Here is a 22,336-nt window from a genome sequence, read left to right as displayed (position 1 = left end):
ATGATGAACCAGTGTACCAGTGTTTATTTTTTGTTTCGAATGAATTTTGAGTTTGCATTCTATCATCAGATTGAATCCGGGAGGCGTTTCTGGATTCGTTGTAACGTTCCAAGTATATGGCTTCGGTTCAACCATACCTGAGGTAGAAAGAGGGTGTTTTTGCTTCGGTTGACACCTGGGGCCAAAAGTTACCCCTTTCTACCTCACCCCAATATGTCTCGGTTTTGGAACCGGGGCAGAATATTGAAAATAACCGAGGTCAAAAGCCCTTATTGCACTGGTGCAATGAGGCATGTCTTGTTCTTGCATCACAGAATATTTCTTATGCACCTCCAAAGATTTGTGATGTTTCATTTATGCTTTCTGAAAAATTAAATTAAAATTAAAAAGTGAATTTGGACAGAGTATTAATCAAGCATTATGAAGTTCCAGAGTTTGGTGGGTGTCTGAACAAATTTATTAAGTGATGATAAATGGTATATACTACAAGTCACCTTTCTCTCCAGAAGTACACTTCCGATTAATGTAAAAGTTATCAACTTTTTTTATAGAATTTCATTCCGGAAATGAACTTCCGGTTCATGTAAAAGTTATAAACTTTTTTTAATTGGTATTTTTTATGTTTTAGTATTTATTTATGGCTTTAGTATGTTATATATATTTAAATTATGAGAGATCTGGAACATAAATTCTCCGGTGTAATAAATAGGCATCTGTTTATTAGTGTAGGCTAAATATATATGTTGAAGAATGAGCCTAAAGTTAATATGAAATGGAGAGGGTAAAAACTTCCGTAAATAATTTTTTTAATATCGAATTTTAAAACATATTATAATTATATAAATTTTAAAATAATTGAAATATTAAATAATTGTAAAAATAGTAAATAAAAACATAATTAAAATGTTATGAAAACTAAAACATCTAATATTTGTATAGTTTAAGTGAACTTGGTTTTATATTTATTTACTGAACTCAAAACTACATAAAAATTTTACTTCACGAAAATCTCCCAGGATTTTACTGTAAACAGAATATATTACAACACATATTCTCAGCGTCATTTATAATAATATTACTATTTGACATTATAATCCACAATTTCTCCCATATTCACTGTAAACTCACCGAATCAACTTTGCAATTCTTAAGTCTATGTAGAGAAGTTGAACTCAACTTCTGATATTCTCCCACACCAAACCAATCTTATAAATTATAAGTGTTATAGTGGAGAGAGTTACACTAAACTCTTTTGGTATGACACTTAATCTTTTCTTTTTGTTTCCCCTTTCAAACATTCCTTTTGAATGCCAAAAAGTCTATTTTGAATAGCAACTTTGTTAGTTTATATTCATAATTATATATAAAAATGATATATCCGATGTCTTTTTTATTTTTGCTAATTTTACTATTTTAATTATTACTTTTTAAATTTAAATAAGGGTTATATATATTTTTTATCTCTTAATTTTTTTTTTAAATTAGAATCAATTCCTCCTTAAAATTTTAAAAGAAATATAAAAGAAAACTATTTAAAAAAACTAAATTCAGGTACCTTTATTTCAAAAACATATTTAACTTTTCAACTTATTATTGATAATAAAAAATTATTTTTTCAATTTTATTATTCTTAGTTACTTTCTTGAAATTCAAATAATTACGGTAAAAAAATCATTTATACTTTCATTATTTTAGTAATTACTATTTTAAATTTAAATAATTATTCTTAATATTATTTACATAATATTAGTTATAATATTTTTTATTTCAATATGTAAAATTTATTATATATATATATATATATATATTATTTTTTCAATTTTAATTTTCTAATTATTATTTTAAAATTTAAATAATGTATAAACATTTAAAAAATACGTATACACAAAGATATTTTGTACTAATTGTCTTTTGATATTTTTGCGGTGAACTTTACTTGCCCAAAAAGAAGTTTATACGTGGTTGTATATGTATATGTATATGTTATATACATCTTCTATACTAATTATTTTATTACTTATTATATGCAGTCATAAATTCCTATTTGTTTATGACATGTTGTCATTAATTGCCTTCTAAAGGTTTTGCTCACAAATTCTTTAAATAGATAGTCTTCTATCTTAATAAAAAAAACTCACAAATTTTGGATTTTTTTTATCACCCTTATGGCAGAGGTTACATGGATTATAGCTTTTCATGCTTACAGTGATTTGAATCTCTACCTGCCCCTAACAGAACAAAGAAAACAAATGAAGATGACGTAAAAGAAAGGCATAATTTTTAGACGAAAAGAAAACGCAAAAATAGAGAAAACACATAATTCAGAATAGAAGAGATGTATTCTATATATGATGAAATTCTAGAAGACGAACTTGAGGGAACAGTAATAACAAAGATACCAGTTTAGTTTCTTTGTATTCATCGATAATGTATAACTATCCGAACATTTCGTAACCATTTTATTTTTATCAGCATAAACTATTTTATTAATTGTTTATCTTTAAATTTTATAATTATTTTTTGAAGAATATATTTTTATAAATTTAACATAGGGTTTCATAACAGAAAGAAACACTTGGTTACACAGTGTGGTACCAAAAACACAGATAGAAAGAAAGAAGAAAGGTTGGTAGCGAAAGGCATAGTGATAGTGATGGAAGGAGGAGGAGTGCGAAAGAGGAGTTGTTGCAGCATTCAGAAAAATGACTTCCTGCCGGAGGAGTCGTTCAAGAGCTGGGGGAACTACACGACGGCGCTGCGGGAGACGCCGGCGAGGCTGAAGGACCGATTCCTCACGCGATCCAGCGAGCAAGTGGAGATCAGCGAGATGACGGCGCGTAGCAGCCACCAGATGAAGAAGACGCTCAACTGGTGGGACCTCATCTGGCTCGGCGTCGGCTCCGTCGTCGGCGCCGGAATATTCGTCCTCACCGGATTGGAGGCTAGGAACGTCGCTGGTCCCGCCGTCATCTTGTCCTACGTCGTCTCCGGTTTTTCCGCCATGCTGTCCGTCTTCTGTTACACCGAGTTTGCCGTCGAAATCCCTGTTGCCGGTGCGTGACTCATTCCTTCACTGCTCACTGTTCACTGTTTTTTAGTTTTCATTAACAAACTCTGCTTCATCTTTTATTACGGTTATAATTGGTTTTGTCTTATTCTTCATTAGGGTAAAAAGAATAAGTTTTTGGGCAATTTTGCTGAATATTCAAATTGATACCTCCACGTATACATATTATATGACTTTGTCCGTTTATGCATTATTGATTTGAAACTTTTTCATATTTATATTAGATGAGTATAAAAAATTAAAGGAGTCTATTAATAATACGTATTAAATGCATTGATTAGATGTATTAAATGCATTGATCAGATGAATTTAATCATATATATTATTAGACAAAATTATTAATACATATATATATCATGGATGTGTCCATTTATTACTGATTAGACAGTCTAAACATATATAATAACTAAAAAATATATTAGTCATATCTAATTATACATATAGACTAGTCATATCATATACTCATGATATGAGTATAAAAATACACATAAAAAAGGAGTTAGTTCATACACTACTTAAAAAGTCTTGTTACACACATTATACAAAGTTACATTATTCTTCAAAATCTAATTATAATCTTAAAAATATTTATCGTGTCTTTCTTTAATCTTTTTATTAACATAAACAAATATTGCTTAAGCAAGAATTTAAAACTAGATTGTTATGGGGAAATTTGTTCAGCCGTCTATTTTATAGAAAAAGGTATAAATAAACTAATAATTGATGAAAACCTAAAACTGAGTAAATAATTTTTCTCGTTATATTTAAAAATAACTTTAGATTAATATATATATATATATATATATATATATATATATATGCAAAGGTTTCATTTTGTAGTAGAAAAAAAAAATCATAAACTAAGAAAAAGAAAAAAGAATACAGCCAAAGAAGAACTTGCTTTCTTTTAAGAGGAGCATTTGTAATACCGTAATACATCATGAATCAATAACGTTGTTGAAACTGTCATCAACTTCTTGTTTTGTTTCTCATTTTTTCCTTAGGTGGTTCATTTGCCTACTTAAAAGTGGAGCTAGGAGACTTTGTGGCCTTCATAGCCGCAGGAAACATTCTTCTGGAGTACGTAATAAGTTGTGCCGCAGTAGCAAGGTCATGGACCTCTTACTTCGCCACCCTCTGCAACAAAAACCCCGATGATTTTCGCATAGTTGTGCATAACATGAACCCCGATTATGGCCACCTTGACCCTATAGCTGTTGCCATCCTTGCACTCGTATGCGTCATGGCGGTTTGCAGCACCAAAGCCTCTTCAGTATTCAACTACGTTGCCTCAGTCATACACGTAGTCATCATCGTCTTCATAGTCATAACAGGTCTCATCCACGCCAAGCCTCAAAACTACGTACCCTTTGCACCCTTCGGTGTTAGGGGCGTGTTCCAAGCTTCAGCTGTGCTCTACTTTGCCTATGTGGGGTTCGATGCTGTTGCAACCATGGCCGAAGAGACCAAGAACCCTTCAAGGGACATTCCAATTGGGCTTGTAGGCTCAATGCTGATAGCCACATTGGCATATTGCTTGCTTGCAGCCACACTGTGCCTCATGCAACCGTATACCAATATCGACGTGAATGCACCCTTTTCGGTTGCGTTCAGTGCCATTGGGTGGGATTGGGCGAAGTACATTGTTTCATTGGGGGCATTGAAGGGAATGACCACGGTGTTGTTGGTGACTTCTGTGGGTCAAGCTCGATATCTGACTCACATTTCACGTACACACATGATGCCTCCTTGGTTTGCTTTTGTGGATGAGCGCACCGGAACACCCGTGAATGCCACAATTTCGCTGGTTCTTATCTCAGCTGTGATTGGTTTCTTCACTGAACTGGAGGTTCTCTCTAACCTCTTGTCAATTTCCACTCTCTTCGTCTTCACGTTGGTGGCAGTTGCTCTCCTTGTGCGTAGGTACTACTCCAGTGGAGTCACAACGAAGGGGAACCAGATGAAGCTCATTGTGTTCATTGTGGTCATCGTTGGTTCTTCATGTGGGATTTCATCTTATTGGGCACTGAGTGATGGTTGGATTGGTTATGCTGTTCTTTGTCCAATTTGGGTTTTGGGTACAGGAGGGCTTTGGCTGGTTGTTCCACAGGCAAAGGAGCCAAAACTTTGGGGGGTGCCTCTGGTTCCATGGCTACCTTCCATATCTATCTTTGTTAACATATTCCTCCTTGGATCTATTGATAAGGATTCGTTTGTTAGGTTTGGTGTTTGGACTCTGCTTCTCTTGGTTTACTATATCCTCTTCGGGTTGCATGCTTCTTATGACACAGCTAAGGAGTTTGAGGCACAGCGTTGTGTCCAAAGGGAGTTGAACAGCTTGGAAGATGGGGCGGTGTCTTCTACTACGTAGTCTCTGCTTGTTTTTCTTTTCCAATCTTTGTTTTTGCACTTAGTTTTATATTAATGCAGAATGATAGTTGTACATACAAAGTTAAGGATTTTTCGCTTTATTTCTTTATTAAATAAAGTAGATTTAATTAAATTTTAATGTTATAAATTTTGATATGTGTAATTAATTCAATATTTATTTTTTTAATTTTGCCATTTTATAATCATAAAATTATATGTTTTATATATGAAAATTGTGAAAGGGATTGGTGGATAAAATAATGAAATAATATATTATAACGATTAAGTATGGTGACATATAAGATAAGAGCATTTCTTCTGCGTCTTGTGTCCTTTAAAAAGAAGGGTTTCAGGTGTAGTTTGACATGGATAAACGTGTTATTATTTCGATAATAATATTTTGAGTATTAAACTTTTTTTTATAATGGTTATCTATTTTTTTATTTTTTTATTCATAATATTTTAAAACTGTTTAAAAGATATCGCATCACATATAAAAAAATAGTTAAAATTTAATAGTAAAAGATATTTTACTTATTATTTTTGTTGATATTCAACATGCCCTTAGTTGTCAAAGGAGATGAAGGGACTAAGTGTCATCACCCACTCTACAACTGCATTATACACCCGTCATTCAACCAACCTAACGTCAACGTCGATTACAATTCATTACCTTGTTCAACAACAGAGATGATCGAAGGCCACTACTACAAAAATAGCTTTTTAAATATGTAAACTTAAATTTGTTTACACATCCGCAATACAATTTTACATTAACATCATTTTTTTAGTTTTTTCAATTAAATCAAATTCATATATTTAAAAAAATATAACAAATAACAAATTACTATATTAATGTTTATACATATTATAGTATTAAATGAATCAACAATCAAAGCCAAAATATATGAAAATTCAAAAAAAAATAAAATATATATATATATATATATATATATATATTTTGCAGATGTCGATATCCACGATATAATTTCACATTAACATCATTTTTAAATTTTTTTAATTAAATCAGATTCATATAATTCAAAAAAAATTAACTAACCACTATATATATTAATGTTTATATATATTATAGTATGGTTACTGTAAGGCCTTTTTTTTTTTTTTCTTTTCAGTGTATAGAGTTGGGCCTGGCCTTTTCGGAGGCCCAAGGCCCTGCCCTACAGAAGGGCACCTTACCCTACCACATACCCTACATTCTCATCCTTTCCTCACCCTTCTGTTCCACAGAGCAGCTTCTCTCCCTCTCCAAACTCCAGCAAAGTGCTCTGCTAGGGCACGACTTTCGTTCGTCTCCGAGCCATCAAAAGACCTTCTTTTCTTCCAGGTAAGTGGACTTCGGAGCTTCTGGTTCGTTCATTTCCTTTTCCTCTCCGTTTAAAAACGCGTGGGTCAAGTTGGGGTTATGGTTCTTGACTCCGTTCTGTCCTCTTGTTCCAGTTTCAGCCACTGTCTTAGTTCTTGGAGCTGCTGTGCTACATAGTTAGGATCTGCTTGCTTTTAGTGCTCGAAACAAAGGTAAGGGAAGCTAGATTCGTCTGTTTTAAGTTGTCCTTGGCTGTTTTTGGTTGCTTTCGTGTTTATATGCATGTATAGTGTGTTTTGTTGAGAGAAATGGAGTTGCATGCGTGTTTGGGTGCGGATCCGAGCTGGGTTCGCCATTGCATGTGGATGGACAGTGGCGAACTCTGCTATTTTCGCCCAAGCGAGCTAGTCTCGCCTAGGCGAGAGTACCAGAGTACTCCCTGCCACGAGAGCTCGCCCAGGCGGCCCTCTTTCGTTTTGAGCGACGTACGGTCTCGCTCAGGCGAGAAGGCCTCGCTTGAGCGAGATCCCGTGAAGCCTCCACTATCGCGTGTCTCGCTTAAGCGAGAGTCCGCAGTGTTCTGAGAGGACAGCATCTCGCCTGAGCGAGAATTCGTGGAGACCCCTTTAGCTTATCTCGCCTGGGCGAGAATTCGCTGCCTCAGAAAGGTCAGCGTCTCGCCTGAGCGAGTGTGCGAGTGGGGGTCATGTTTCCTTGGCTGTTAAGTGATTTAATGCATGCATTGTTTTGATTATTCCTCCTAAATATGATGTACGTGAATATGCTTGGGTGTTTGGGTTTTTATGAATGAAACTGGCATGCTTGGGATGAGATTGATCATGGAGTTGTGGTTTTGTGATGTTTTAACATGAGGATTGTATGCATGAGATCAACGTGGTGGTTATGGTATGAGAAACATGATTGTGATGATGTGATAGGCGTAATTCCATGAGTCTTGTAGGGAGACTCTATGGTGGCGTGTGATAGGCGTAATTCCATGAGTCTCGTGGGGAGACTTTATGGTGGCGTGTAGTGTATATATTAAGATAAGGATTCAAGTAAGGATTGCATCCCGAAAACTCTAAAGGGTCAGTGAGTCTCAAGTAGAGCAAACTGACCCAAGTGGTGAGAGTAGCGGGAGGCCCTAGTCTTTGGCAGGATAATGGCCTTAGACGTTTGAAGGCTAACCTCGTGAGTGGTAGGGTGAAACCCATTGGCAATGGCTCTGCAGAGCAGTAGAGGCCACCACGAGTGCAGGCATCCAGTGAATCCGATCTTAATATATGTATCCGGATAATTGAGTCATAGTGTCCTGTTTGTCTGCTATAACATGATGCTCTGTGTTTGTGTGTTGTATGCTAAGGAATGTTTAAGTACTTGTCTGTTGTAGCATGATAAGATCTAATTGCACTAGCTTACCCTTGCATTTCTGTTTGTGTCCTATTGTATGTTCTCTTTTGCGATGATCACCTTCTGGTGGGAGCAGATGGGAAGAATGATCGGGATGGATCTGAGAGAAGCAGCGGTGCGGCCTAGATTCCTTGTCAGGACGTATTAGGAGAAATTCTAGGGCCATGAGGCCTTTTGTACTAGTTGCCTTAGTGGCAACCCCTTTTACAAAACTGTTGCACTCTTTTAAATTCTCTTTTGCTTAGGACTATGTGGTATGCCTAAGCTTCCTTTTAAGTACTTCAGGATGACGGTAACAGTTATCTTCCCTACGTTTGAGGTTCATCTGAATGTTTCTCGTTATTATAACTGTGTGATGTTTTATTTAGCAGTTTAATCTTCTAAAATGGGATGTCACAGTTACCGGATTAAATGGATCAACAATCAAACCCAAAAAAATTATTTATGAAATTTAAAAATATATATATATATATATATATATATATATATATATATATATATAATAAGTTATTTATAATTTTTAAAATAATTTAACATGTAACCGTTATTTTACCGTTTGTTTTTTCTCTGTAACAACATCATTTTATTACTGTTCTTTTCGTGAAGTTGTCTTGCCTTGCTTATTGGCTTTGTTTTCACACTCACTTTGTTGATGTTATTTATCTTCATTGGACAAAACAAAAAGGATATTTTTCATTGTTCCTTTTCATTTATAATTATCTCTATTGAATGTCCAATTGTCCTATTTATGATTACTCGCTTTTCATTTTTTTTATTGTTTCTGATGTTTCAAATTTTTTTTTCCTATCCTTTTTGAATTCATTATGATGAACAAGTAATCAACCAAGATGTTGTGGAGAAGTTCGGGGAAATTCCTCTATTGCAGTGGGAACAATGAGAAATAAAATTTAATTTTTAACACAAATACTTATAATGTCACCATTATTTTTTTGTGGGCATCTTCATAGTTGTTTTATGATAGATTCCGTTAAGGAGGCAAAGACCTGTGCGACGGTGAGGGATGCGACAGAAGAAAGTGTAAGGCTAGATTGATATGCAATTTGCATACTGTTCGCACAGTGTTTGTTTAATGGCTTCAAGCCTTTCCACCGGTTCAAGCATTTAATCTGGAAGAGAAATCCAGCAGGTGCACCAAATCTCATTATAAATTTATTTTTGTTTTAAATTATTTTATAACTTTACAACAGAAATACCTTTCCTTATCAGTATTTCTAACTATTTTGCATATAATAACTGTTTTTAACTTTTTATTATTTAATAACTTTACAGTCAGCATATCTTTATATACGTAGTTATTATTATTATTTTCATTACTATATTTATATTATTATTATTATTATTATTATTATAATAGTTGACCATAGTCTTAGTGTGTTAGCATTCATATTAATATTTATAACATAAATGTTATTATTATTATTATTGCTATCATTATTATTATTATTATTACTATTATAAGTGTGTTTTTTTTTAATTATAGAAAATATTGGTATACTAAATATTTTTGCAAAATAGAGTTTTAATCTCTTAAATTTTTATAATTTATAATTTATATTAATATTATTATTATTAGTATTTTTAATGGTTAAATAAATATAATAATAATTATATTATTATTCTAAAAAAATTTAAAATAAAAAACAAAAAACAAAAAAAATGTTCGCATGAATTATAAACTATTATAATCATTTCGTAAATTCAGTTAAATGTATTATATTGTGATATCAATTCTATTTATTATATTGAAAACTAAAATTATTATTGCATCACTTAGATTTACTATTTCATTATTTTAATAACAACATTTACAACAATATAACTTAATTTTTATAATATTTCATTACATAATACTTTCACTATTTTATTATTTTAAGGGTTAAATATGTTTTTGGTCCCTTAAGTTTCAGTAAAATTTGGAATTAGTCCCTCTTCAAAAATTTTGACCAATTTAGTCATTAATCTTTAAAAATGCGTGAATTTAGTCATTTTAATCAAATTTTATTAAGTTTATCTGACGTTTCAAGTGCATTTCATGATAATATTTGAATTGTTTACACCGTTTGACACATTTTTGCTTCAATGTTAAGTTAAATATTATCATAAAATGCGTTTAAAATGTCAAATAAACTTAACAAAATTTGGTAAGAATGACTAAATTCACACATTTCTAAAGATGAATGACTAAATTGGTATAAAGTTTTGAAGAATGACTAATTTCAAAATTCACTGAAACTTGATGGATCAAAAACATATTTAACCCTTACTTTAATATACAAAATAAAACAAATACGTTCCGTGTGTACGCACGGATCAGTATACTAGAAAAAGGGGAAAATAAAATAATAATGAAAAAAATAAAAGGAAAATGAACATAAGCTCAAGAGTTTCACATCTATTGTAATACAAATTAAAATTAAAAACATACTACAAATAGTGGTAGTAACCTTTTAAAATCAAAGGGAAACGTTTTTATTTTATTTTCATTGGACAACACACAGGCGCTGACACGTCTATATATCTGCATTTTTTAATTTTTATAAGATCAATAATATTTATTTTTAAAATATATATTTAATAAATTTTAAAATAATTGTTAAATAAAATAACTGTTAAAAAAGGTTTTTAGAATAACAGTCAAAATAAAAAAGATTTTAAAAAAATGGTTAAAAAAAATAATTATAAAATAAATAATTTTTAAAACAATAATTAAGGGTAAAATTGGAAAATGAAAAGTGGACAATATATTGTTATAAAATAAATAAATTTTAAAATAATAATTAAGGGTAAAATTGGAAAATGAAAAGTGGACACAAAAAGAAGAATCCCCTTTATATATTTTTATAATTAAGGGTAAAATTTCAAAAATTAACAATTTTATCATCATATATAAAGGCATCAAGTGTATCATATTATACAAACTTAATGAAGATTAACAATCAAATAACTTGTCATACATAAGTTTAAGAACTAAATTTCAAGTTCAAAACAAAAGTAAAGTTTAATGTTTTGTGTAGAATTTAAAGTTAATTTAAAATATTTATAGAAATATTTAATAAAAATGTTAATTTTAGTAAGAATATTACCATAAAATTTATAAAAAAATAAATTTAGTGTCAATTTAAGGAAGGACAATATTACTTCATTTTTACAAAAAATTTGACTAAATTGAAACTAAAAAAAATACAGGGACCAAATTGAGTCACTTTGACACGTGGCACAACTATGAAGTGACACGTGTTAAAAAAAATTAAAAAATTCAAAAAATATTCAAAAAAAAAACAGAAATTGACACGTGGCGTTGACTTTAACACCGTCTGGTCAAAGTTAACGGTGAGGACCAAATTGAATCATTTTTAAAAAAATGATTACCAAATTGAGATAACGAAAAACTTGAGAACCAAACTAAAATTTCATGACAAATAGAGGGACCAAAAGAGTAATTTAACCAAAAAATAACAAAATATTATATTAATGTTTATATATATATATATATATATATATATATATATATATTATAGTATGGTTACTATATTAAATGGATCAACAATCAAAGCCAAAAAAAGTTATATATAAAATTTTTTAAAAATATAACACTACTATTATCATTGTGCAACGTTAATTTAACATGTGATAAATTATTACTTAATTTTTGTAACTTTAAAAAAAAATTATATACTAACATGTGACACCTCTCAATATTGTTAGTATAATCTTAACAAAAATGACTTTATTACATCAAAAATTTTAAAACAAAAATCAAATGAAGACATACGAAAAGAAATACACGAATTGAGATTTAAAAAGAAAAACAAAGATATAATTTAACTTAAAATATTAACTATTACAATCTATCTACTATAAAAGTATTGTGAGACTATGTGAAATTTCATTTTAGTATAAGTTCATCTTACTATGTCATTTTAAGATTCCCTTTCTCTAACTTTAAAACCTTATAAAACTCACATGCATGTTTGTAATTTTTTACTTCCACTTTATTTTTTAACAACTTGAGAAAAACATAGCTTACTTATCCTCTTTTTTTTTTTTTTCTATCATCTATCTATTTTATTTTGGGTTTGATCCTTTAGGTTCAATTAAGTCTCTCAATCAAATAAAAACCCACAAATTTGACATTTTCAATATTCAATCAATTTCTTAAATTTATAAAATTGCAACAATGTGTTTTTTTCTTCTATTGTTCAATTTGAGTCACTGGTTTCACAAATATTTACTATGTATGGGTTATAACATATTAGGTGTAAATTAAATGTTAAAGATCTATTTATTAACTATTGTACTGCTAATTGGATGGAAAACTGTGACTTTAGTGCACTTTTAAAATTTGACCGGATTTGATTCAACATTTTATTAATAATCAGGTCAAATTAAATTAAATAAATAAATAATGAGATTAAAAGGATAACTAAGTTAAAACTTAATTTAATTATTGAAATTAAATATTAAATTAATATAGGTATAACTATAAACAAATTATATCATAGTATTTTTAACAAAGAAATGTTTATAAATTTTATTATAATGTAAATCCCATTTAGTTGCTTCAAATTATAAAGAACAAATTCTCATTAATTGTAGGCTGATATTCAGATTAGTAATTAAGTTAAATATATTTTTATTTACAATTATTAAATTAGTTATTATAATTATATAATACAAAATATAATTTTCTCGTGGCAACGAGTCTTTATTATTCTTGTGATACTTAGACAATTATTTTTTCTCTAAAATTGATGGTTGAACACTTTATATTAAAATTATTATCCTTAAGACTAACATCTCATATAAGAATCACGTTTTAATCATATCGCATGTTCCAATAAAATTTTATTTTAAGACCTAAGGCTCAAATTGCAAATCCTCCCTAACACCTTAAATTACAAATATTGTTAAAGATGAAATGAGATAAAAGAATATTCCAAAAATTAAGTGAAGAAAATATAAAAAACAATAAATAATATTAAAAAAATAGTAATATATTAAAAAGAAAATAAAAACAGGAAAATTAATTTACTTCGGCGTTTATAATTTTTTTTTATCTAGTTGAAGAAAAAGGACTACTGTCATTTATTTTAATTTAAATTAACAACATGCGAAAAACAAGCTATTTAATTATAGACCAGTCTTTTAACAAAACGCTACCGTATGGTGTTGGACTTCAACACGGATTACCCCTAAAACCCTAAACTCATAAACCTCCATTCCCGCCACACACCACCGTGAACTCTCGCAGTTCATGCAAGTAACGCACCTGTTCTACTCTACCACCACCACCAACGAAACAAAGCAATGAACTTTAGGTTTCAGAATCTATTGGGAGCCCCCTACAGAGGGGGCAACGCGGTAATTTCCAACAACACCCTGCTGCTCTCACCCGTCGGTAACCGCGTCGCCGTCACCGACCTCCTCAAGTCCGAAACCACCACCCTCCCCATCCAGTCCTCCTCCAATGTTGCCCGCATCGCCGTCTCCCCTGACTCCACCTTCCTCCTCGCCGTCGACGACCGCAACCGCTGCCTCTTCATTAACCTCCGCCGCCGCGTCCTCCTCCACCGAATCTCCTTCAAGGACCGCGTCGGCGCCGTCGAATTCAGCCCTGACGGGTCTCTCATCGCCGTCGCCACCGGCAAGCTTGTCCAGATCTGGCGCTCTCCGGCCTTCCGCCGCGAGTACTTCCCCTTCGAGCTCGTACGCACCTTCGCCGAGTTCGACGCGAAAGTAACCACCCTCGATTGGAGCCCCGACTCCAAGTACCTAATCGTCGGGTCCAAGGATTTAACCGCGAGAATCTTGTGCTTGAAGAAATTGAATAGCGGTGGTAAGAAAAAGCCTTTTTTGCTCCTGGGGCACAGGGATTCGGTTGTAGGTTCGTTCTTCGGTGTCAATTCGAAAACTAGTAGAGTTTGTAAGGCTTATACGATTACTAGGGATTGTTATTTGTTTAGTTGGGGTTTTACTTCTGATGATGGTGGTGAGGCTGAGGGTTCGGAGCCGCCCTCGCCAGGGACGCCGGAGAGGGACGTGGAACGGAATTTGGAGGTTATTGAGAAGGATGGTGTGAAGAAGAGGAAGAAAATTGATGTTGAGGATGGTGATGAGGGTTACCTGAGTAAGGGAAAGTGGGAGTTATTGAGGAAGGATGGGTTTATGCAGGGATGGGCAAAGGTGACGGCATGTGATTATCATAGGGGGCTAGATATGGTGGTTGTTGGATTTTCTAATGGTGTGTTTGGGTTGTATCAGATGCCAGATTTTGTGTGCATTCATTTGTTGTCTATTTCGAGGGAGAAGATTACCACTGCTGTGTTTAATGAGCTTGGGAACTGGTTGACATTTGGCTGTGCCAAATTGGGGCAGCTGCTGGTGTGGGAGTGGCGGTCTGAGAGCTACATTTTGAAGCAGCAGGGTCATTACTTTGATGTGAACTGCGTTGCGTATTCGGCAGACTCGCAGCTCCTTGCCACTGGAGCAGATGATAATAAAGTGAAGGTGATTGAATTTCTCTTGTGGTTGGGGTGTTGAAATTGGATCCAGCTTTAACTGATTACTTTGTGTTGTGCCTTTTGTAATGTGTGTTGCGCTGGTTTTAAATTGAATGTTTGAATTGAACTGAAGTGAAAGCCCTGTTGTTGTTTTTACAGGTGTGGACTCTTTCGTCAGGATTTTGCTTTGTTACATTTTCGGAGCACACTAATTCTGTTACGGCTTTACATTTTATGGCAAGTAACAATTGCCTTCTTAGTGCATCTCTTGACGGGACTATTCGTGCATGGGATTTATTACGCTACCGGAATTTTAGGACATTTACAACCCCTTCTTCTAGACAGTTTGTTTCCTTGACAGCTGATCAAAGTGGTGAAGTGATATGTGCAGGCACTTCAGATTCCTTTGAGGTATAGTTTTGCACAAAAGAGGTTCATTCTAACTATTTCATTATTATTTTACCATTCACCCTTTTTTCTCAATCATATGTGTAACAGATTTTTGTTTGGTCAATGAGAACGGGACGCTTGTTGGATGTTCTTAGTGGTCATGAAGCTCCTGTTTATGGGCTGGTCTTTTCTCCTACAAATGTTAGTTACATTTTCTTCTGCTGATATTTGCTTGCATAAGTTAATTTCTTAACTTGTGTAGTATTTTTAACTGGTTCCAAGTTTCCTCTTTGGTAGAAATTTATGTGAACCCATGTTTCATGTTCTCAGTTTATAAAATAATATTATCTTCTAAGCATGTAGCACATCATCAAATATCAATCATTTTATTGTTTCTTGAGATATATGACGAAAGGAAGTACTAAAGTTGGTATTTTGCTTTTTGTTTTACATCTATAACGACAAAAAACATTAGCATCATCTCTTTTGACTTTGTCCAGGCTGTCTTGGCTTCATCATCACATGATAAATCTGTTCGGCTGTGGGATGTCTTTGATGGAAAAGGAGCAGTTGAAACATTTCCTCACACACATGATGTTCTTACAGTAGTTTATCGTCCAGATGGAAGGCAGTTAGCTTGCAGCACATTAGATGGGCAAATTCATTTTTGGGACCCAATAGATGGTTTGTTGATGTACACCATAGAAGGTTCTAGAGATATTGCTGGTGGGCGTCTTATGACTGACCGTAGGTCTGCGGCTAACTCAACTTCAGGGAAGTTCTTTACAACCTTGTGTTATTCAGCTGATGGAAGCTACATATTAGCTGGGGGAAGTAGCAGATACATATGCATGTATGATGTTGCAGATCAGGTTGGTCTACATACACACTTTGGTTGATTTTTCATATATGTAATAGTCACATGTTAATGTCATGCATACTCTCGATGTGTTTCACTCTTCAGTTTTGTCCAACTCATTAAGGGTTAAACTGGTATGTTTTGGATGTGGGGCAATTAGATAATTTATAAACTACAAAAAACATGAAATATTTTACTAACTTTTGTATTATAATGATACAAACCTACTCAGTAATATCGTTATGTTAAAGCCCCCTTCTATATCATAAATTTTTGTCTAAATATCAAAGCTTAAATACTGTCTGGGGTCCATGTGTACAGTTGCCTTTTAGTAAATATGGATAGGTTGAGAATTGAAGAGGCGTATCATTTTATACTCTCCTTATTGAGATGCTTCTGAATGAAGATTTTTGAGTCTCGTCGTACCTAAGTTAAATGATACAGAAGTGAAACGCTGATGAGCTCAATAAGTTCTTGTAGAGAAAGGCTGTCTAGTTCACAAGTTGGATCCATTCTTGTGATATTTAGTAAAACAAATACTTGTGATACCTCTGTCCCTCCTCTTAGAGTTGTAACCAGGCATTTCCATTACAATTTGATTTGTTTGAAGGTTTATTTTCCCTAGTAACCAAGTTTTCGTAGGGGTTTTTTATTCTTGAACCAATTCAGTTTCACTAGGTGTCAATCCTATGGTTACTTCTTTCCAGGATACAGTCATCAATATAATCTACAAGTGCCAGTATAATTGGAAAGGTGCTTATGCCATGGATCAATCTTGTCCACTACTCTCTCCGATTTTTCATTTTTTTCATATCCTGAATGGTGAGGAACTTCATCTGGTCACTAGGATAGTTGAAAAAAAGATTATCTTGATGGTTGAGAGATTTTACCTGAAGGGCGTATATCTAGTTGTAAAGTGTCTCTTTCTTGGGTACCTTAGCTCATAATAATCTTTTACTGAGCTCCCCCATTTTAATTTGTTTTATACCTAGGTTTCTCAATAGGAAAGTCAGCTTCTCTTGAAGAGGCTGAAAGTTTTTTGTTTGTATTCTCTGAAATCTATTTTTGCTTAGAAGGTATGTTGAATGTCAATGCATCTGATGGTTAAAATATGTTATTCTTGAAGTCTTCTCTTATCTGTGCCTGATTGGTCTTATTGTTTGCATCCCTTGCCTGCGTGTGTATTGTAATATAAATTACGGGGTGTTTAAAGTGGATGCATATTTAAAATGGACTATTCTATCTACTTCTGTACATATTTTAGTACACTTCTGTTTATTAATTGAAATCTCTTTGTTCAGGTTTTACTTCGACGTTTCCAGATAACTCACAATCTCTCATTAGATGGAGTACTTGACATTTTAAACTCAAAAAATATGACAGATGCCGGCCCTCTGGATTTGATTGATGATGACAACAGTGACATTGAAGAAGGCATTGAGAAACAAACTCGAGGGAAACTAGGATTTAACTTGCCAGGATCTATGCCTAACCGTGGAAGGCCTATTATTCAGACAAAGAGCCTGAGGATTGCACCTACAGGGCGTAGTTTTGTTGCAGCAACAACTGAGGGAGTTTTGGTTTATTCTGTTGATGAATCGTTCATATTTGATCCAACTGACCTTGACATAAATGTTACACCAGAGGTAATTTAACTTTTTGAAAGAACTACCATTGTTTATTTCAAAGAATATAAGAATATTCCAGAATTATTTTCTGTAGTAAGAAATGAGTTAGAAAACACCTACTCTGGTAACTTCTTGTCATTCAATAATTTGTGTTTTGAGTCGTTATGATGGTAATTGACATATACTTGCAAGAAGAGGATGCAATTTTCTTCTTGAAAGTGCGGAGTTTTTCACATCATTGTTTTTTATTCATGACAGTCAACATAAAACTCAAGAAAAGTATGATTTCATTTCTCAGCAATTTATTAAAAATGATAAAATTTCTACATGAGATATAAATGAAGATAACTAAGTCCTAGATCCGTCTTTCCATTTTAATCATGAAAAGGAGGAATCAAAATCAACATTGTGCAGCTTGAAAATGCAGCATATATAAATTTCATAGCACTCCATCTAGCTGTATATAGTGTTCTTCCTTCACTGCATTTTTCCAGTTTTTGATGTTAACTTGAGCTGGTATTTCTGAACAGGCTGTTGAAGAAGCTCTTCGTGAAAATCAACCAAGTAAAGCCTTGATCCTTAGCCTTCGCTTGAATGAGGATTCCTTCATTAAAAAATGTATATTTGCGGTTAGTCCAGTAGATATTCCAGCAGTTGCCACATCAATCCCTTACAAATATCTCCAACGATTAGTGGAGGCACTTGCAGATCTCTTAGAAAACTGTCCACATTTGGAATTTATACTTAGATGGTGTCAGGTATTCTTTGCTTGCTTAGATTTAGTCTTTTCATAAGTTTTCTGCTCAAGGTCATGGTTGTTCTATAAAATCATCTTATCTTTGTTATGATTTGACAGGAGCTGTGCAAAGCCCACGGGAATTCTATTCAGCAGAACTCTCGTAATCTGTTACCATCATTAAAATCTTTGCAGAAAGCAATCACTAAAATCCATCAGGATCTAGCAGATACATGTTCCTCCAACGAATATATGCTACGATATTTATGCTCATCTGGTGCCAAGAAATGAAGTTAAGAATTCACGAGTTGAATTTTTGCAGCTTTGATCAAGAATTACTGTCCAAACTGAGTATTATTATAACCTGGTATCTGATGAGCATCAAGTAGCAACTAGCAAGCAACCTCTGAAGAATCCAGCACAATTTTGATGTAATTTCGAATTGAATGAAGTTTCAATTTCTTGAAGGTGTGGCCTCCGTCAGGTGCAATTTAACCAGGACATCTCAGAGAGGCATTTCTTTGTAATGTGGTGGTTAACAAATTGCAGAGGTTGAGGTTCGTGCTTGATATACGCAGCAATGTGTTTGGAATCAACTATTTTAGAATTAATTAATAGAAAATATTAGAAATTTTTGGTCAGAAATTTTGCCCCAATGATAGCAACCACCTTGGGTGGTATCAAATGTGGAATTTTTTATCTGTGTCTTGTACCATTGTTATTGGTTGTTTATAAGTTAAATTAATTGTTGGCAACGTTTCAATTTCTACGTACCTTCGATTTTTTTGGTTCCAGGAATATCTCTGATGAATGTTCAGTTTTAGAATTTAGTATTTAGTATTATAATTTTTCAAAATCAGACATTAGATTTTATTGGCATGTGTCTGGAGTTATAGTTCTGCAAGTCTATGGGTTACACGTTAAGAAAATAAAGACTCAAAAGTCTTTTTGTATTGTTTATAGTTTATTTATTTTATTCTGAATCTGAATTATAATTTTGGCATCGAGATATTTAATTTTGGAATATATAATAAACAGGTTTCCAAAAGTTTAATTCCAGAATTAGTGTCAAGGATATGTTTCGAACAAAGTTCAATAAAAGTGCCCACTATAATTAGTTAATGCATAATCTAGTTTATAGGATTTTAATTTTGTATGTATTCATTTGTATAAAATTAGTTCAATATTTGGAAAATTCATTTTATTTTTAATTTTTTTTTGAAAAAAATTACTTCAACATTTTTTAACTAGATAAACTTTCAAAAAGTTAATTACGTAATACACTTTAAAATGTTGAGGAAGAGGAAAATATGTAAAATGTACAAATTACGTTAATTAGGATTTTTTAAATATATATATATATATATATATATATATATATATATATATATATATATATATATATTAATTACGAGAACTTAACAAAATGAAAAATTAAGATAAAGGACAGAAACTAAAATTACATTATACCTTATAGTCTATGCACTAAAAACCTAGCTACCCTTCATTTAAATTTCAATCATTGAAATCATGGAAGACTCAACTCTTTTTGAATTCACAGCACCGTAATTTTCAAGTATTTCCTAAACTAGTCTAAATTAAAAGTGAGTTTATTCTAAATTAAAACTAAACTTGCAAATTATTTTAAAAAATATGGATTGAGGTAAGAGTGATGGGACGCCAAAGTCAAAATCCAAAGAAATATTCCCTAAGATCTTCATAATGAATGTGGACAAATATTTAACTTAAGAAGTTGACACATTTGAACGTTTACAAATTAATGTTATATATATAATATATCTCAACACTAAAATTTGTTTGAATTTTTTTAAAGAAAAATATTTAATTAAAAAATTAAAAAATAAAAACATTTGAATTTTAAGAAAATAATATTAGATTTTTCTAATAAACTTTCTTCTCGCTGATTTCAATAAAACATTAGGAGAGTTTTTATTACAATTTGTCCTCATATATCCCTCGTAGATCCCACACCTTATGAACGTTTAAATGTAACACATGTCAGTGACATACCATGAATAATGTGAATTAAAACGCGTGATAAATGTTTATATATGCATATCTGGATTTTCGTTGTAATAAAGAATAATATCTACTATTAACCTATGTATTATGATGATAAATTACTTTATCGTTTTCTGATTTTAGTACCAAAACATATCTCACACTACTGTGTTCATGTATCTATAAATAACCATATTATTTACCTTGTATGCACGGTGCCTAAAATCTTATTAGTATTACATAAAAGTAAATTAGTAAACTTTTTTGTTAGTGAACAAAAAATTTAATATGTTAGTTACCTTTTCTAAAAAGAGATTAAAATGTGTTTTAAAGCATTTTAAAATATTTTTGCAAATATTGATGAATGTGAACAGAAAGAATATGTGTGAAGGGTTCAACTATAACATAATCTATTCAAGTTGTGTCTAATAAATGCGGAGAGTGTAGATCACCTTTTCTCTTGCTGTAGAGTAGTCCAAAAGGTGTGGAGCCTGTGTGATAACTCGTTCCGGGTGAGCTCTATGCATCATTTTAAAGCTAGGGAGAATTTTAAACACTTTTCTATTATTAACCTTAATACTAGGCAAAACTCTATATGGAGAGAGATGTGGTTAGCAATAATGGAGGAAATCTGAAAAACATAGGAATGAGGTAATCTTCAAACAAAGAAAAGTTGATCATGATGAAGTATTTAGTTTAGCATAAGTGACAGTTTGGATTTGGATGAAACACAAAATTCCTTCAGTAAAGTTTTCGTACAGTGATTGAGTTTTTTCACCTCTCTCGTGCTTAAAATCCTTATGATTTGATAACTACCGTGTGTTCTTAGATTGACAAGTGAGAAAGATGCAGGACCTTTTTAACAGGGACGTATATTGTTTAAGTGGAACCTGAACATATTTGGGATAAGTAAAACCTTGTCTTTCTCTCATGACTATGTTCCTCAATTTTTCTTCATTTAGGTGAGGACTTTGAGCTCTTCAGTTCGGTATGAAAATCTGTCCAGACTATGTTAATTATGTTTATTGCTTCATGTTATGTTTGGCTCCTGGTTGGGTTCCATGAGCCCTCCATAAATACTCTACTTTAATTTATTCATTCTTTGTTGAAGAAAAGAAAAAATTAAAAGAAGTTCATATTTAGCATATGTTAAGTGTTAATATATTGCATTTGATGATAAATATCAGACTCAACTTCAAGTTTGATAAATAAGTTATTCGAAAACACTTTTCAGACTTGTTTTATTAAATATCTCATAGTAAAGTTAGTTACAGTTAAACAACATGTAATTTAGTATTACATAAAAGTAAATTATATAAACATTAGTAAACTTTTTTTATTAATGAATAGATAATTTAATATGTTAGTTAGCTTTTGTAAAAAGAGATTGAAATGTGTTTTAAAACGTTCCAAAACAAATTTCGTAAGTATTGATGAATGTCTACAGAAAAAAATATTATATTTAGCATATTGTATGTAGATTGCGTTTAAATATAAAAATCTATGATTGTTTAAATAGAGATGTGGTCATATTATTTCGTATCTAATTACAAATTTATATTGACTTGCTTTACCCCAATCATAACATTAATACACGACTATTGATAGAAATTATTTTGGTCATACATGTAAATGTTGATTACTTTTAAATAAATTATTGATGAAATTTCTTATTCAAAATTGTTTTAACTATACTTTTCTCTATTATTATTATTACGTACTTTACATTTTTATATTAATTAATAGGTGGTAAATATAAAATAGAAAAAATAGAAAAAATAGAAAAAATAACAAATTATATATATAATAATAAAACTAAAAAAATATTATAAACAATTTTGCACTACTTTTTTTATGTTAAACAATCATTTCATATAAATATGTGTATGATGGTACATATCACCTTATCTTATATTTAATGTGTAATTATATATAATTATTAATGAAAAAGATTTATTTTATAACTTTTTTGTAATCACTGTTTTAGCACATAACTCTTACATACATTA

At 31.9% G+C, this 22,336-nt stretch overlaps 2 protein-coding genes across 2 annotated transcripts; both read left to right on the top strand.

The window, feature by feature from the left end:
- The first annotated feature begins 2,571 nt into the window (after nt 1-2,571).
- On the top strand, nt 2,572-5,517 carry LOC114164662 (cationic amino acid transporter 1-like). Its single transcript, XM_028049399.1, has 2 exons — nt 2,572-3,053; nt 4,072-5,517. The coding sequence occupies exons 1-2, from the start codon at nt 2,654-2,656 to the stop codon at nt 5,436-5,438; spliced, it is 1,767 nt and encodes a 588-aa protein (XP_027905200.1). The 5' UTR covers nt 2,572-2,653; the 3' UTR covers nt 5,439-5,517.
- A 7,836-nt stretch (nt 5,518-13,353) lies between these two features.
- Nucleotides 13,354-19,072, top strand: LOC114163819 (periodic tryptophan protein 2). Its single transcript, XM_028048168.1, has 7 exons — nt 13,354-14,699; nt 14,852-15,103; nt 15,191-15,283; nt 15,583-15,954; nt 17,243-17,587; nt 18,100-18,327; nt 18,426-19,072. The coding sequence occupies exons 1-7, from the start codon at nt 13,500-13,502 to the stop codon at nt 18,594-18,596; spliced, it is 2,661 nt and encodes an 886-aa protein (XP_027903969.1). The 5' UTR covers nt 13,354-13,499; the 3' UTR covers nt 18,597-19,072.
- Nucleotides 19,073-22,336: the final 3,264 nt, after the last annotated feature.

Source organism: Vigna unguiculata, chromosome 9 (genome assembly GCF_004118075.2).
Source record: "Vigna unguiculata cultivar IT97K-499-35 chromosome 9, ASM411807v1, whole genome shotgun sequence".
Lineage (NCBI taxonomy): Eukaryota > Viridiplantae > Streptophyta > Magnoliopsida > Fabales > Fabaceae > Vigna > Vigna unguiculata.
The sequence above is the reverse complement of the archived record's forward strand: the minus strand, read 5'-3'. Positions and strand labels throughout refer to the sequence as shown.